The sequence below is a fragment of the Hyposmocoma kahamanoa genome, unplaced genomic scaffold, assembly GCF_003589595.1.
Source record: "Hyposmocoma kahamanoa isolate Upper Pololo Valley unplaced genomic scaffold, ASM358959v1 80, whole genome shotgun sequence".
Classification (NCBI taxonomy): domain Eukaryota; kingdom Metazoa; phylum Arthropoda; class Insecta; order Lepidoptera; family Cosmopterigidae; genus Hyposmocoma; species Hyposmocoma kahamanoa.
The window spans coordinates 212213-227293 of record NW_020654051.1 but is presented as its reverse complement, the minus strand read 5'-3'; the positions used below and the strand labels follow the sequence as shown (position 1 = coordinate 227293).

At 44.0% G+C, this 15081-nt stretch overlaps 1 protein-coding gene across 1 annotated transcript in view; it reads left to right on the top strand.

Annotated features, from left to right (window-relative positions):
- Window positions 1-14720, top strand: part of LOC113233910 (vacuolar protein sorting-associated protein 18 homolog) — a 31778-nt gene extending 17058 nt beyond the window's left edge. The window contains exons 3-8 of the mRNA XM_026469142.1: window positions 7507-7818; window positions 7905-9297; window positions 9365-9516; window positions 9610-9675; window positions 9747-10084; window positions 14491-14720. Coding sequence (XP_026324927.1) covers window positions 7507-7818; window positions 7905-9297; window positions 9365-9516; window positions 9610-9675; window positions 9747-10084; window positions 14491-14554 — 2325 coding nt within the window. The 3' untranslated portion in view covers window positions 14555-14720. The remainder of the gene's footprint in view (window positions 1-7506; window positions 7819-7904; window positions 9298-9364; window positions 9517-9609; window positions 9676-9746; window positions 10085-14490) is intronic.
- Window positions 14721-15081: the final 361 nt, after the last annotated feature.

Sequence of the window (15081 nt, the reverse complement as noted above, 5' to 3'; positions counted from 1 at the left end):
TGCGACATTCTGAACATACCCAATTTTTCTTCCGGTCTTGATCTAGTAGTAGAAATCTTTTAATAGACATATTCAGGCAGGCCAAGTCGTATTTGCCCCTGCACGTCGTGCAAGCCAAACACTCCCTATTATGTATTCCTTGTCTACATCCTGAGCATATTATGTTAGTAGAGGTAGAGGCCATGGCGCGTGCGAAAGCGCTATATATTGATGTTTATTTTTGGGGGTCTGTGATCAGCAGTGGACTTCCTCCAGTCGATGTTAAATTCGAAAAAATAAACAGCAAATCACTTTGGTGCAGCGGTGTCTCCCTAGAGGCAGCACACGTAGGCACAATTGTATGACCGCTCTGCGTTGCCTATTCTACACAGAGAGCTGCAGCGACGTCACAGCCGGGTCGGTTCACGCTACTGTCGCGGTTATGCGTATGGCACAAGGACGCAATTCCAACGCGCACTTAGTTGACCACTTGAGACGTCACACACAATGCACACGTCGCATTGACCGCTATTGTTTATTATTTTTGACGATTGATTCACTCTTACGGCTTATACAAATTTAAAATAAAGTTATTAATTACTGTAGGAGATACTATTGTATGATTTGTGAAATTTTGCACTATAATAACAACGATGGCACACGCAATACAGAATAAATATGTTATGAAGAATGACAAAGACTTCTTGGCCGTCAGCTGTTCCGTCAAAGATCATTTATAAGTGATGTATCACTGATGAGTTACCAGGAATGTATGATCAACCACGAATACATATTTAAGAGTCGATGTTACGTCAGCTCGAATTCAAAATTTTCCCGTATCATTTTTTTTATTATTATTCTAATGTAAGTGTGGATTTGACCTCCATCTCACCTGATAGAAAGTGACGATGAGGTCGACGATGTAGCATGCACACCTAGATAATGCCTATTCACTGTCGCCTTGAAAAGGTCCGAGTTATAACGTTCAGGGAACAAGTCTGCAGGCATGGAATTCCACTCCATAGCCGTTCGCCATATAAATGTGAAAGCGTAACTCTTCGTGCGAATCTTTGGAATATCCACAACAAAGGGTGGAACCCAAGTCTACACCTAGTCCCTCGATGATGGAAAGGGGAAGGCGGAATTAAATCGTGTAATTCCATTGCACACTCTCCGTGATATATCCTGTAAAATACCGATAAGCAGGCAACTTTACGGCGGTGTTCAAGGCTCTGCAGCTTCGCCTCTACTAATTCCGAGTCATCTATAAGCCTCTTGACACGCTTGTCAATTGAATCTAAGGTGGCCAGTTGATATGTGGCAGAGCCATCCCAAAGGTGGCAACAGTACTCCATACCCGACCGAACTTGTGCTTGATACAGCTGAAGCAACTGTCCCGGTGTGAAGTAACGCCTCATCCTGGAAAGGATGCCAAGCTTCCTGGCTGCATTTTTGGCCATGGATTCAATGTATCTACCGAAGTTCAGATTGGACGACAGGTCCATTCCAAGTAGCTATAGACGGTCGGCTATCGGTATGAATATATCACGAAAAGTCGGAGTCAGCTCAAAGGGACTCCATTTAGTGGAGAAAAGACACGCCTGCGTTTTGGTAACATTAAATTTGACAAGGTTGGCATCGCCCCAATCAGAGACTGCCTTTAACTTCAAATCTAAACGGCTAACCATGGACTCTCGACAAGACTGGATTTCCTCTCCACTGACCTTTGCATTGCTCAAGTACCTATCTACAACTGTGCAGGCATCAGCATACGCAAAGGTACCTGGAATTAACATATCATTGATATGCAACAGAAAGAGAGTTGCAGTCAGTACGGAACCCTGAGGAACTCGGCACCTATCGCGATATGTTCGGAAGAGTAGCCTTCTAAGACCACTCGAATGGAACGTTCACTCAAGAAATCCGAGATCCAATTGCAAAGGTCAGTGGGAAGTCCATGACATGGAAGCTTGCTTAAAAGGCTTGCGTGCCAGACCCTGTCAAAGGCTATAGAAATGTCCAAAGACACTGCAAGTGCTCCGCCTAGCTTTTCTATAGCCTCGCTCCATGTATGACAGGCATACACAAGAAGATCCCCGGTAAATCGCCCTCGTCGGAATCCTCACTGGCGATCACTGAAGAGGTCATTGTCTTCAAGGTATGACAGGAGACGTTTATTGAGTACACGTTCCACAGTCTTGCAGAGTATGGAAGTGACTGAGATAGGTCTATAGTTGACAGAGTCTGCTCTGCTTCCCTTTTTGGGCGCAGGTTGCACGTTTGCAAGCTTCCACGACCTGGGAACTACACCAGTCTCAAGTGAGAGGCGATACAGGCGAGTGAGAACAGGAGACAACTCAGGCGCACAGTTACGTAGGACTACCGCTGGAATTCCACCTGGCCCGCTAGCTTTATTCACGTCAAGATCCCACAGAGTTCTAAGTACCTCTTTTTGGCGTATGCGAATTGGCGCCATAGCGCAACCATCCTGAGGTAAGGTAGGTGGTACGTTCCCTGCGGCATCCAGACGCGAACTCTCTGCGAAGAGTGAGGCAAAGAGATTCGCATTCCCTTCTGCAGTATGGGCCAGCGTGTCATCCGGCCTCAGCAGAGGTGGCAAAGATGGGTGACAAAAGTTACTTTGGACCGCTTTGGCCAGGGACCAAAAGGATGTGCTACCTGCTGGATACGAGGCAAACTTGGCCCCTATGCGGCGCACGTGGTCGATCTTGGCCCTACGTAACACGCTTTTGCACTTCTTGGTGGCTATATTACAAGCTTTCTTCAGATTCCGAGTACTCGGAGCTTTGCGCAGTCGAGCATCTGCCCATACTTGGTACGCGGACAGCTTTTGTGCGTCAGCACGACTGCAGTGAGCGTTAAACCATGGACGAGCTTGGGGTCCATTGGGTACATCGGAGTATGATATGTAATACTCCATACCCAAACGCAAGACCTCGACTACAGCATCAGCACAGCTCGACGAGTCTCCTGAAGAAAAGCAAACCTGCCAAGGATATGACGCAAAGAAATGGCGCATTTCATTCCAATCTGCTAACCTGTATCGCCACACCTGCCTTAAACCACTAAGGCCCTCATCGGGTGGGGAGCATACGGTTACAGTTTTCACCAGACAATGTTCAGAAGTACCCAGTGGGGCATCCACAACCACAGAGTATCGGTCCGGATCAATTGTCAGCAGAAGGTCCAAACAATTAACCGCATGAGATTCAACATCTGGTATCCTAGTGGCACCCTGACAAGCTGGGAGAGGCTTAAAGTTAACGCAAGTTTACGCGTGTCTCTCCCAGCATGATGGGTCATCTGGTAAAAAAACAACCATTCATGATGGTGTGCATTAAAGTCCCCCAGAATGACAAGTAGCGCCGCTGGGTACCTATGCTGAATCTCATCAGACGTCTCACTCAGATATTGGAACAGCTTGGTTGCCTCCTGATCTCCACTGTGCGATCGGTAAACACAGCAGTACATTATTTGTGCAACTCCTGTGTCTACCAGAAGCCACAAAACAGAAAAACTCGGTGCCTCGAGGTTCTTGAGACGATTGACACAGATGTCATCACGAACGTACACACAGACTCCGGCACGAGGTAGGAACCTGTGCTCCAGAGTATACCGGGGGTAGCTGAGGTACGCCGTGCCACTCGGACATCTGATCTGCGTCTCGGTGAGGAACAGCAGGTGCGGTTTATCGGTTTCAAGATGATGGTCGTCCTAATCGAGATGTGAGTGCAAACCTCCGATATCAGTAAGGTGCACTTTTAGTGGGAGGACATGCAACCGCTGTTTAAACTTATTACCGTTTCTGTTTTTCATTTTATTGTTTTAGGGAAGTGAATGGGCAGGAGGAAGGCAGTTGAACGAGGCCCTCGGTCATGTTCAACCAAGCAGCAAAGCTCACACTGCCACACGAGGGTACAATCGGTTTGGAGACCGCGGGGACGACCGAACCGCGGAGATGGCCACCTGGCCCTCCCCTCTGGTCGACAACTGGCAAGGTGGAGCATTCCGGGATTCTTCGTTGGGTGGCGCGGCAGCCTTTCACGTGTGGCTTTCCCGCTACTTGGGCCCCCAACTTCCCACAGTCGGCAAGCGGTGCACCATGCTTCGGATCCCGCTAGCCTCCAGAACAGAGTGCTCAGTGTGGCAGTACAAGCAGCTACAACGCGTTGTCAGCCGCAATGCAGCTGTTCAGACCCTACCTCCTAATGGCACCCCGAACACGAGTCGGACCACGGTGACAACCATTTGGCGACTCGACTACTTCGGGAGGGTGGTGACAAGCCTCGGCCGAAGCCTACCACCAGTAGTTGTTGCCCTTTAGCACCACAGCACAGTATCGAGGGTAAACCTACGGAAGCGAGCAACATCAACCCCCAAAAATTTAGCTTAGGTCGAGCGGCAGGTACACTGACTTTATTTCAGAATTTATTTTTTTATAAACGAAATTAAAGGCATTTGATTCATGCCATTTTGATCGTTCACGCGTAGTATACGTGTTTTAGTTTAGTTAATATAAATAAAATCAATAAAATCATTGGTACAAGTTTAGACTGAAAATGAGTAGGTACCTACCACGTGGTACACAGCCGCTATGATTAAACGAGCTTGCTCCTTCCACGCACTGTTGTTGTTCCGATAATATTGTTACATGTTCTGTTTTGTATTATTGTGTGTGGCAAATAAATGGTATGTGTAAAGTACCTATTGAATATACCGGTTTTCTTGTAAAATTTCGACGATTGCGTTTTTTTATATCGTGAAAATTTTTAGGAATAGTGTTTGCACACCGTATTGTTAATCAGTGCATATCCTCAATTTGACTATATTTTTTCCTTGTGATTGATTCAACACTTTCGTTGTTATGCGGAATCGAGCAAACCATTTGAGGTAGCGTAGACTCTTAAATAGTAGATACCTAATTGCAATTTAACCAACAGCTAACATTTACAGCTAAGCTACTACCTACGCAATAAAATTAAACTACGTTCACCACGTCCACTTTACATTTACCAAAACTGAGTGCGGGATGTCATTTACTTTGTCACATTTACTTTATTGTTGTGTTGTGACATTTACATTTTACTTTTAAAACCCGAAGAAAGTTAGGATATTCATGTTGTTTAAAAAAGATTATTAAATGTCCGCTGGAGTTAACTAGTACAAATTTAAAATTAATTTTGCTTTCGCCGAGCACGTATATGAATGCAACTCCGGAAAGAGCGGCCTAGAATCTTCCGAAACGAAGGAATGCGCGAAGAAATGCAAGTCTTTTTTTAAATAATATCTAGCGACCGACGAACAAGTCGTGCGCCTGGTGGTAAATTACACGCCCGTCCATAACAGTTGCAGTGCCGCTCAGAAATTTAAATCGCAAAGATCTGAGGGGCACAGCCACTGCGATACACTACAATAATGTGGTATTATGAGATTATAATTATTGACAGATTAACAGGAGTACAGGAGTAGAAAAAAGATAATTTCGTATTAATAACTGAAAAATAAATTTAATTCCAATAAACGCGCGGGGATCGGCACTTCAAAACATATTAACATTATTATATTTTCTGAATAAATAAAATAAAATAAAAATTACCTTCTATCAAATACAGATCATAAAAGTATCAGATATTACAAGAAAAAAATCTAAAGTTGATTATTGATAAATCTATTTGTAAAAAGTCATAGAACAAAAGTTGTTGTATAAGATGACAATAGTAGTCCCGCGAGGTTGTTAGTATTTTAAAAATAACACTGTATAACAATATGTACTTAATATATGTGACTATTTTCTGACAAGCTGCCCAACTATCTGCCGTTGTACGGCGGGAAAGATATAGATGGACTGGTAAATAGAAATACGCATTTTGTTAAGTTTCCCCTTTTATTTGTCTGCCACTGCTGTTTTCCAAATGTTCATTTCATTGTAACATTTCTGCGTCACACACACCCACACATAGGTTTGAGCTGTTATTGAGTTATTTAAAGGAATTGAACTTGTGTGAACGAATAAACGGCTCAACTTTAGTATACGTAACGTCGAGTTGGGCGTGTTTGTAATTAAATTCGTAATGTTGGAGATAGACCTAGTCCACAAATTTTCAGTTTTAGGACGCCAAAGGTTTTCAAGAAAATAAGTTTTGAAACTCGTGAATATTAAAAGAAAGAATGCATTTGACAAGTACCTAATGCGAAAATTATGTCAAAAAAGCACGCTGACGCAATTTAATGTCTTGCGTTTCGACATTCCACAGTAATTATATCATGTGTTGTTTAAATTTTGAAAGTATATTATGTTTTATTGGTTTTCTAAACACTATTACTTATTTAATAGCATTTACATTCTATTTAACATATTATTTCTTAATAAGGTTACTTTGAAATAGTAATGATAATTCAATAACAATTTCGTAATTTCAGCGATAAAACGCAAAGTCATTTATCGCGTTTGTTTTTTTCTTATTTCTCTTGTCTTTTCACGGTAAGCGTTTTAGCCATTTACAGAGAGTTTTTACTGCGTATTTATATTGTTGTTCATTGTGTATAAAGATTGTTAGGTTTATAAATTACAATCGCAAAAGTCCCTCTGGGCACAAACGAATTGGATTATTTAGGTTAAGTTAGGTTTATTTTTATACAAACGCGGAAGTCCCTCTGGGCAGAAACGAGTTAGATTATTTAGGTTAAGTTAGGTTTTTTTTATACAAAGCCGGAAGTCCCTCTGGGCAGAAACGAATTGGATTATTTAGGTTAAGTTAGGTTTTATACAAACGCGGAAGTCCCTCTGGGCAGAAACGAATTGGATTGTTTAGGTTAAGTTAGGTTTTTTATACAAACGCGGAAGTCCCTCTGGGCAGAAAGGAATTGGATATTTAGGTTAAGTTAGGTTTTTTTTTTTATACAAACGCGGAAGTCCCTCTGGGCAAAAACGAATTGGATAGATACAGGTTAAGTTTTTTTATACAAACGCGGAAGTCTTTCTGGGCAAAAACGAATTGGATTGATATAGGTAGATATTGGAGTCCGTGTGCACTAAACGTCAAAATATATGACTGAGGTTATTTTTTCGAATTTAAAAAAATTAATATCTCGAAAACTATCGACGTCCTAACTTTGAAATTTTGCAGGGGTGGTCTCCTCCCCTCCCCGTATCCCCCTCACCACCCCTCAACCCCCCCTCTGACGTCACGTTTACTAAAGTCCTTCCGAATAAACACATGTGTAGATATTACCTGTTTGATCAGCGATATTATATGATAATGAAAACTTGTAGCATTTGAGTTGCTGCAGTACGGCCAAATTCATTTCTGGTTCTGAGTTTCTTTATACTTTGCTTGCTGCGTTTGCTTGTCATCTCATAAATATGTGCCGGTGTCTGTGTTAGACAAGTGCATATTATACTATTAAAAATAGACATTGCAAGCTATCGGCTCCATTATTTTGAACTTTCTGTTTTCTTATGACGTCAAATGCAAACGTGGTGAACTAAATTTCCATTGCTTTCAGATATTTGACATCGGCAAAGGCGCAGATACGCCCGTAACGGGCTTACAATTCCATAGAGTAGGTAATACGAGTAAATACTTTATCTTTGTCACCACACCCACGAGATTGTACCAGTTCATGGGCCACGCAGTTACTACGGACGGCAAACCGTCGCTCCAGTCAATCTTCCATCCGTACTTGACGACACCCGAAACGAGTTTCCAAGAGATCCCTTCGTCGCTGAAGTACTCAAAGCTGCAATTTTATTTTGATAAAAATAACACGCCGAAGATGTTCGCTTGGTTGACTGAACCGGGAATATTTTATGGACAGGTAACATTGCAATCAGGAATTTAAGGATTGTTTTACGCAGGTCAGGTCAGATAATGTAATATGTAAAAAGGTTTTTGTATTTGCAGTTAGATCCCACATCTCAGCAAAACTCTAATTCTCTATTCACACAAAGTGAACTCATTAATTATCCAACCGAAAGTGACGATTGCAAAGAAACGCCTTTGTCTTTTGTGTTGACTGAATTCCACGCAATTGCTATGTACTCGGATCGAGTCAAAGCTATTTCCCTTTTAAACCAAGAATTGGTGTACGAGGATCATTACTCGGAAGCTCACGGGAAGCTTAAGAATATTGTAAAGGACCCTAAAAGGAGAACCATTTGGGCCGTTACGGAAAAAACAGTGTTTAGATACAAAGTTGTCAGAGAAGAACGAAACGTTTGGAGAATATATTCTGATAAACAACAATTTGAGTTGGCTAAGGAATACTGCTACAACAACCCCGCCTACATAGACATTATAAACGTAAAACAAGCGGAGTTGCTCTTTTCGAAGGGTGATTATGAAAAGAGCGCAGAAGTTTTCGCCGACACGCAGAGTAGCTTTGAAACAATTTGCTTGAAGTTCCTGGAAAGTGAGCAATTTAACGCATTGAAAGTTTACCTGAGCAAGCGTCTAGAGGCTCTCGACGAAGACGACAAAACGCTCACTTCGATGATCGTCATCTGGATGACGGAGCTGTATTTGTCTCAATTGGGACTTTTGCGGCGCACGGGACACGAAGATTCGCAGGAATACCACGCGATACAGAGCGATTTCGAAGTATTTCTACTGCACCCCAAAGCGGGGAAATGTATGCAACACGTGAAGTCGGTGATCTACGACCTGATGTCCTCGCACGGCGACAAGCAGAATTTAATCAAGCTGACCATAATAAACGAAGACTACGAGAACGTCGTCGCCCAAAACATTTACAAGAAGTCGTACCTCGAGGCGATCAACACGCTGCAGACTCTGGGCGAGCCCGAGCTGTTCTACCAGTTCGCGCCGACGCTGATGCAGGTGCGGCCCAAGCAGACCGTCGACGCGCTGATCTCGCAGGGCCCGCGGCTGGCGCCGTCCAGGCTGCTGCCCGCGCTGCTGGCCTGCGAGAACGACGAGGCGCACGCGGCCGAGGTCGTGCGCTACCTGGAGTGCGCGGTGCAGGAGCTGGGCGTGCGCGACCGCGCGCTGCACAACTACCTGCTGGCGCTGCTGGCCGAGCGCGACCCCGCGGCGCTGCGGCGGCTGCTGGGGCGCCAGGGCCGCGACGCCGCGGCCGTGGGCTACGACGCGCACTTCGCGCTGAGGCTGTGCCGCGAGAAGGGCCCGCCCGAGGCCTGCGTGGCGCTGTCGGCGCTGCTGGGGCTGTGGGAGGCGGCGCTGGAGCTGGCGCTGCCCGTGGACCTGGCGCTGGCCAAGGACGTGGCCGCCCGGCCCGACTGCGTCGAGACGCAGCGCCAGCTGTGGCTGAGCATCGGTGGGCCCCTTCGCCTCCCTCGGCCGCGCCCCCGCCCGGCGGCTCACGGCCCGCTTTCCGGTTGCAGCCGAGCACGTGATCGCCAAGAACCAGGACCTGAAGGAGGCCATGGCGTTCCTGGAGGAGTGTCCTCTGCTCAAGATCGAGGACGTCCTGCCCTTTTTCAGCGACGTCGTCACCATCGACCACTTCCGGGAACCCATTTGTCAATCGCTGCAGGTAATAATGTTTCCGTCCTTTCCTCCAAACGGACGGGTGTCCGCGCGCGCGACGGCGCCGGACGGAAAAGGACCACCGACCGTCTCTTTCCAGGAGTACAACTACCAGATCGAGGAGCTGAAGGCCGAGATGGAGGAGGCCACGCGCTCCGCGGAATACGTAAGCGGGGCTTCGGGGCGGGCGCCGGCGGCGCGGCCCCGGCCGGCGCTGACGCTCCCGTCCCGGCGCAGGTGCGCGCGGAGATCCAGTCGTTCCGCAACCGCTCGGCGCTGGTGGCGGCGGCGGACGCCTGCTGCCTGTGCCAGCTGGCGCTGCTGCTGCGGCCCTTCTACCTGTTCCCGTGCGGCCACAAGGCGCACGCCGACTGCCTGGCGGCCGCGGCGGCCGAGGCGCTGGGCGCGGGCGCGCGCGCGCGGCTGCAGGCGGCGCAGCGGCGCCTGGCGCTGCTGTCGCCCGTGGAGCTGCGCACGCGCACGGCGGCCGGCGTGTCGCTGCAGGACGCGCTGCGCGCCGAGGTCGACGACCTCGTGGCCGCCGAGTGCCTCTTCTGCGGCGAGCACGTCGTCAGGTCGGTCTTGCTCGCCGTCGGGCGCCGGTCGGCTCCGGACTAGTTCGCGGCGCGTGACATTCGTAGCCCGCTGCGAACTCCGGGTCTCGTTGAACTCGTCGATCGTCTTCGGCCGGTAATGGCGAACGAAACATCGTGTTTTTCAAACTTTGACGTTTTGCCACTTTCGACTGTTTCGAAATTTTTATTCGAGTAATTGTAAGAACATTTTTGTTCAAAATGTTAGCTCTCTTACGCGTTACTGAAAATGAACGGTAATTCCATGTATTACCTACCGGGTGAATTTGAATGAATGACTTACCAAATTTCAATGGCACTTTTTGCATAGTTTTTGTAAAACCCTTTTTCTTTTGCTTTTAAGGTGTTAAACGAACAGATAAGTTCAAACAATGTCAATAATTATTAAATCACTGATATATTTATGTGACATACAATAAAAAAACGATATTTTATGTCACACGAATGAGATTACGGTAACACGAGTGATTTTCTCACAAACATAAATGAGAAAAACGGCACAATAATGAGAAATTAGCGTTACAAGTTACAACACGCATTTTATCGTATAGAACATTTAACATGTAACGAATATTTTAATATCACTTGTATCAAAATCCTTCTCATCCGTATGTGCCATCTATCTGTCTCTATATGTAATAAATAAATCTAAATAAGTATTTTGTTACAATCATACAAACTTTAGTGTACCACCACCATCATCTTCATGATCACTATTATCATTACCATACACATCATCGTCACCATAATCACCAATATTATCACCATTTCATTGTCATATTTAAAATAACTGTTCGACATAAAGTAACTATTTCATTTAAAAGTAGACAAGGATGAGAGCGACAAGAATGATATTCCGATACATTTTTAGTTGTCAAGGTCGTAGAATGTTCTGGACTGTTATAAAAGTGCGTAGATTTTAAAGTTCCCTTTGTTTAATTGATGCACGATAAACTTTGTAAGACTATTACATAATACTTATTTAGATAGATTGCTTTACATAAATGAGAACGATTTAGTCACTACACAAGTTACTCCACTGTGTACACTTCAATCCGACAGGAGCCCCTTCTCACGTGTGCGTTGGGTGAAGGCGATGCGGGATGAACTCTTGTTATTAGCAGGTTTTTAGTTGAAATGACACTAATGATAAGAAAAATTAAACACATTTTGTATTCCCAAGAAAACACATTTGTTTATAATAAATTGGAAAGTTACGGTATGTATTCGCCGTGAAAGTTATTAGAGTTTATCCTCGATGGGAAATATTGCAATTTCCACGAGTGTTTAATTTTTTACTTCATTTCTTAAAATTAGGGTGACGTGGAACCAGCTCCCATGTATGAGAAATTGCCCACTTTTTTAATTTTTATTTATTACTGTGGCGTAGTAAAGTAGGCTTTTTGTGTGTAACTCTGACTAAGTAAACAAGCAATCTTATTAAATAAATAATGCTTAGCATTCATGTAATAATATACAAGTTATTGAAAGGGACACATTTTTTGAGGTTATCTGAAAACGACTCTACCGTGTTCCCTGCATAAAATTTATATTTTATTCAACAATACCGCACGAAACCGGGGAGGATAGAACTTTGCTTTAATTTGTTAGTGGGAGAAGAGAGAGAGAGATTGTTTCTTGGAAAGAATTTGTATACAAACATACGTCCCGTTTTACGTCAATTGCAGATAATATTGATTCATACTTAACACTTACATACAAGAGTCCCGGTTGTAAAGACACGAATCTATAATTAACTACCAATGGTTAGAAAAAAAGGTCAATTATTCGCTTATTATTTTATACCTTCAATACTTGATGCCGAAATTACTAATAGGATCGGTGCTGCGGCTGCGATATGTTCACTTGACCTGAATTTGGCCACGAAAGTGTCTGTTTATATCGCTGTTGTGCTGCCAAATGTTTGTATTCCTCCGAGACATGGCGTCCGTATAGTCGCCACATTCACACCATAGACCGTTCCCACATTAAATACTTCCGTCCGATCGAGTGCGTAATACCGAAGTCCTGCGACAGATGCTGATATCGATGGCATTGAGTCTTAGTTAATGCGTCGACAGCGGAGGACAGACTGGCAAAGCGCATTTTCTATTCTGAACTCCAGAAGGGTAGGCGTAAACTTGGCGGTCAATTCCTCGAATATAAAGATGTTCAGAAGCGACATATTCAAGGATATAACGTTAAGCCAAAATCAATGGGAAGATTTGGCAACACTGCGCCCTGAATGGCGGGGGATTGTGAAGAGATAAATCCACGAGTTTGAAGAGTGGCGTAAAGCTGAACTCGACGCTAAACGTGACGAGATAAGGGAACATATAGATATAATTACGTTGCGGTGTACTCGCGTGCCCTGAATGTGCACGAGAGTTCGCCGTGAAAGTTGGCTACAGTTTCGAGTCATCTCAAAGTGGTCGCCATGACCGAACACGGTCGGGTAGATGGGACAGAGGAGGCTATTATATTCAATGTTGGTTTATCATAATTGGAATGTAGTCGGAACTCTTTAGTTGGTCGCGGCGAGATTGTGAAGTACAGTGGCGTGCAATTGAAATATGTAAATATTAGATGCCTATTTCCACCTTGTGTTGTGTATAAAAATATGTAATCAAGAAACCGTTTCAAAAAAAGGTTACATTTAATTCAGAGAAAAGTAAACTAACTACAATCAGTGAAAAGTAAACACTGCTGGTGTTTTTTATACAGGTGAAATTCAAATATTAATTCAATTAGAACAAAATTCGATTTAATAAATATTTAGCTCTAAATAGTTTTTGCCCTGTTGAAATAGCGTTAATGGCGTTAACAGAGCGTCGCGGTTTAAAACCTATACGCTTGCCCATCTCTGGCTTTATCTGTTTCTTCTTCCGTTAACATATTTAATAACAATGCTTTACGGGACATGTTAAATATTATTATTAAGTATGTGTGTATTATTAAATATGAGAATGGACGAGAATTGAATTATTTGTTGATGTAATATTGAACAGTATTGCTGCCTACACAGAGTATTATACTGATTATACACGGCAACGGAAACACAATTTCTCGCGCGAGCTATTAATGGCAATTTTTGGTCGAAATACGCATGCGAGATTTCTATTCTCGTCTCATCTCGCCTCGCCGGTGGAAATCCACCTTATATTGTCACATGTACATAGTCAGGTGTTACAAATGGATAAAATGGAAATGGATGTTATAATAGTAACAAATTTTTGTAGTGAAGTGATCGTATATGATCTTTTGATTGCCCTGTAGTTCCAGAGCAGTGGCGCAATCGGTTTAGGTGTTAAGCGCTTTTGCACCTGACCGTTCACATTGTTGGCTTCTCAATTCAAATTGAAAGTTCTGTATTCGAATTTAACCGCGTTGCGTATTTGTCGAGCTAATCCTGATCGTGTGTTAGAGCGTAGGGGGCGTGGCTTGCTCTAGAATACGACGTCTCAACATTTCGGGCCCTGTGCTTTCTCCGTTGCGCTTGCACGCCTTCCATGATGTCAACCTTAAGTTCCTCACACTATGTTCCACTAAGCCCGGTTTTCATCTTTACACTCTTCTAACTGACTAGTACGGTTATTTTACCTGCGTGAGTGAAACGTGTTGTTTTCGTGCGTGAGACGCGCAATCAGAACCAATGAAGAAGACGCTCAAGATGCTACAGAACACCACCTGATTGTAGCTCGTTGCTATATTACTGCTGCACTACAACCACTGTCTCGTCATTAACCTAGCTGCCCTCTGGTCCTGTTCTTCAACCGCTGTCTAGCCTTGCTAGCTGTCGACCTTGCTGCTCTCCGGTCCTGCACCTCTTTGTTTTATCACAGCCCCGCACTAGGGAAACCCTGTAACGCGGGTGCCATGGACACACACATAGACAACCACAAATTACACCCAAACTCACGAGAGAAATAAATGTAGGCCACACAAATATTTCTTCCGGCCCGTTAACCGTTCGGCCACGAAGGCAATTATAAGTTAATAAGAGAAGTATGGTAACTCCGCACAAACTAACAGCGTGGTTTGCATGTGTACGCGACCGCCGCGCGTATTCATTCGCATAATAATGAAAGGCGCGTTGGGACAACCAGTATTATGCAACGGGAGTGTGGGCGTCCGTACACGACCGCGTTAGGGCGCGAAAAAAATTACAAACCGCTTTGCTACGGAGTTATATGAGCCTTCCAAATTATATTTTTCCAATTTTTCGGGATTTTTTCCGGAAAAATTTGCACTATTTGAAATTTTTGGGAACATTACCCAACAGCACGAAAAACTGTATTTACGCAATGTGCCACCAAATGTTATTTTTGTGAATAAATATTATTATACCTATTCCAATACTCATCCTCAACTATGTATATAAATTGCAGGTGCATCGATCAGCCATTCATTCCCGATGAAGATTGGGACCGAGTGCTCAAGGAGTGGGAGTGAACAAAACTATGTCGTCCTCCTCTCTGGGGGAGGTCCAAAATGTGAAATAGAGAAGTCCATCGCCGATATGTAATTCGTAAAATATTAAGCAATTTGTTATATTAAATAAAAAGAGTTCCCAGCGCGTGAAGTTCAGTGAACCTACTAATCACTAGGAAATAATAAAATTAAAATAAAATAAAATGTTTTATTCGTTCATTTCAAAGGGCATACATAGTACAGGGGCGGATAGTTCCATTTAGGCTTGTTAGGACCTGCGTTAGGAAACATCGTTCTTCTATAATATTAATAGTAATCTTGCTCTTATATTGTTTTAAGATGATGAAACCTCAGTGTTGATTTGCGTATTTCTCTATGTGAAGCATTGATATTATCTAAGATCAACTATTGTATCACGTCGTATGGTCCATGCCTTTTGTCTAAAACACACAAACTTCTGCAGCGTGTCCAAAATGCATGTGCAAGACTTTGTTTTTTATACCCCCTCGTGCTCATGTCACTCCTTATCTCAACGCTGCAAATCTACT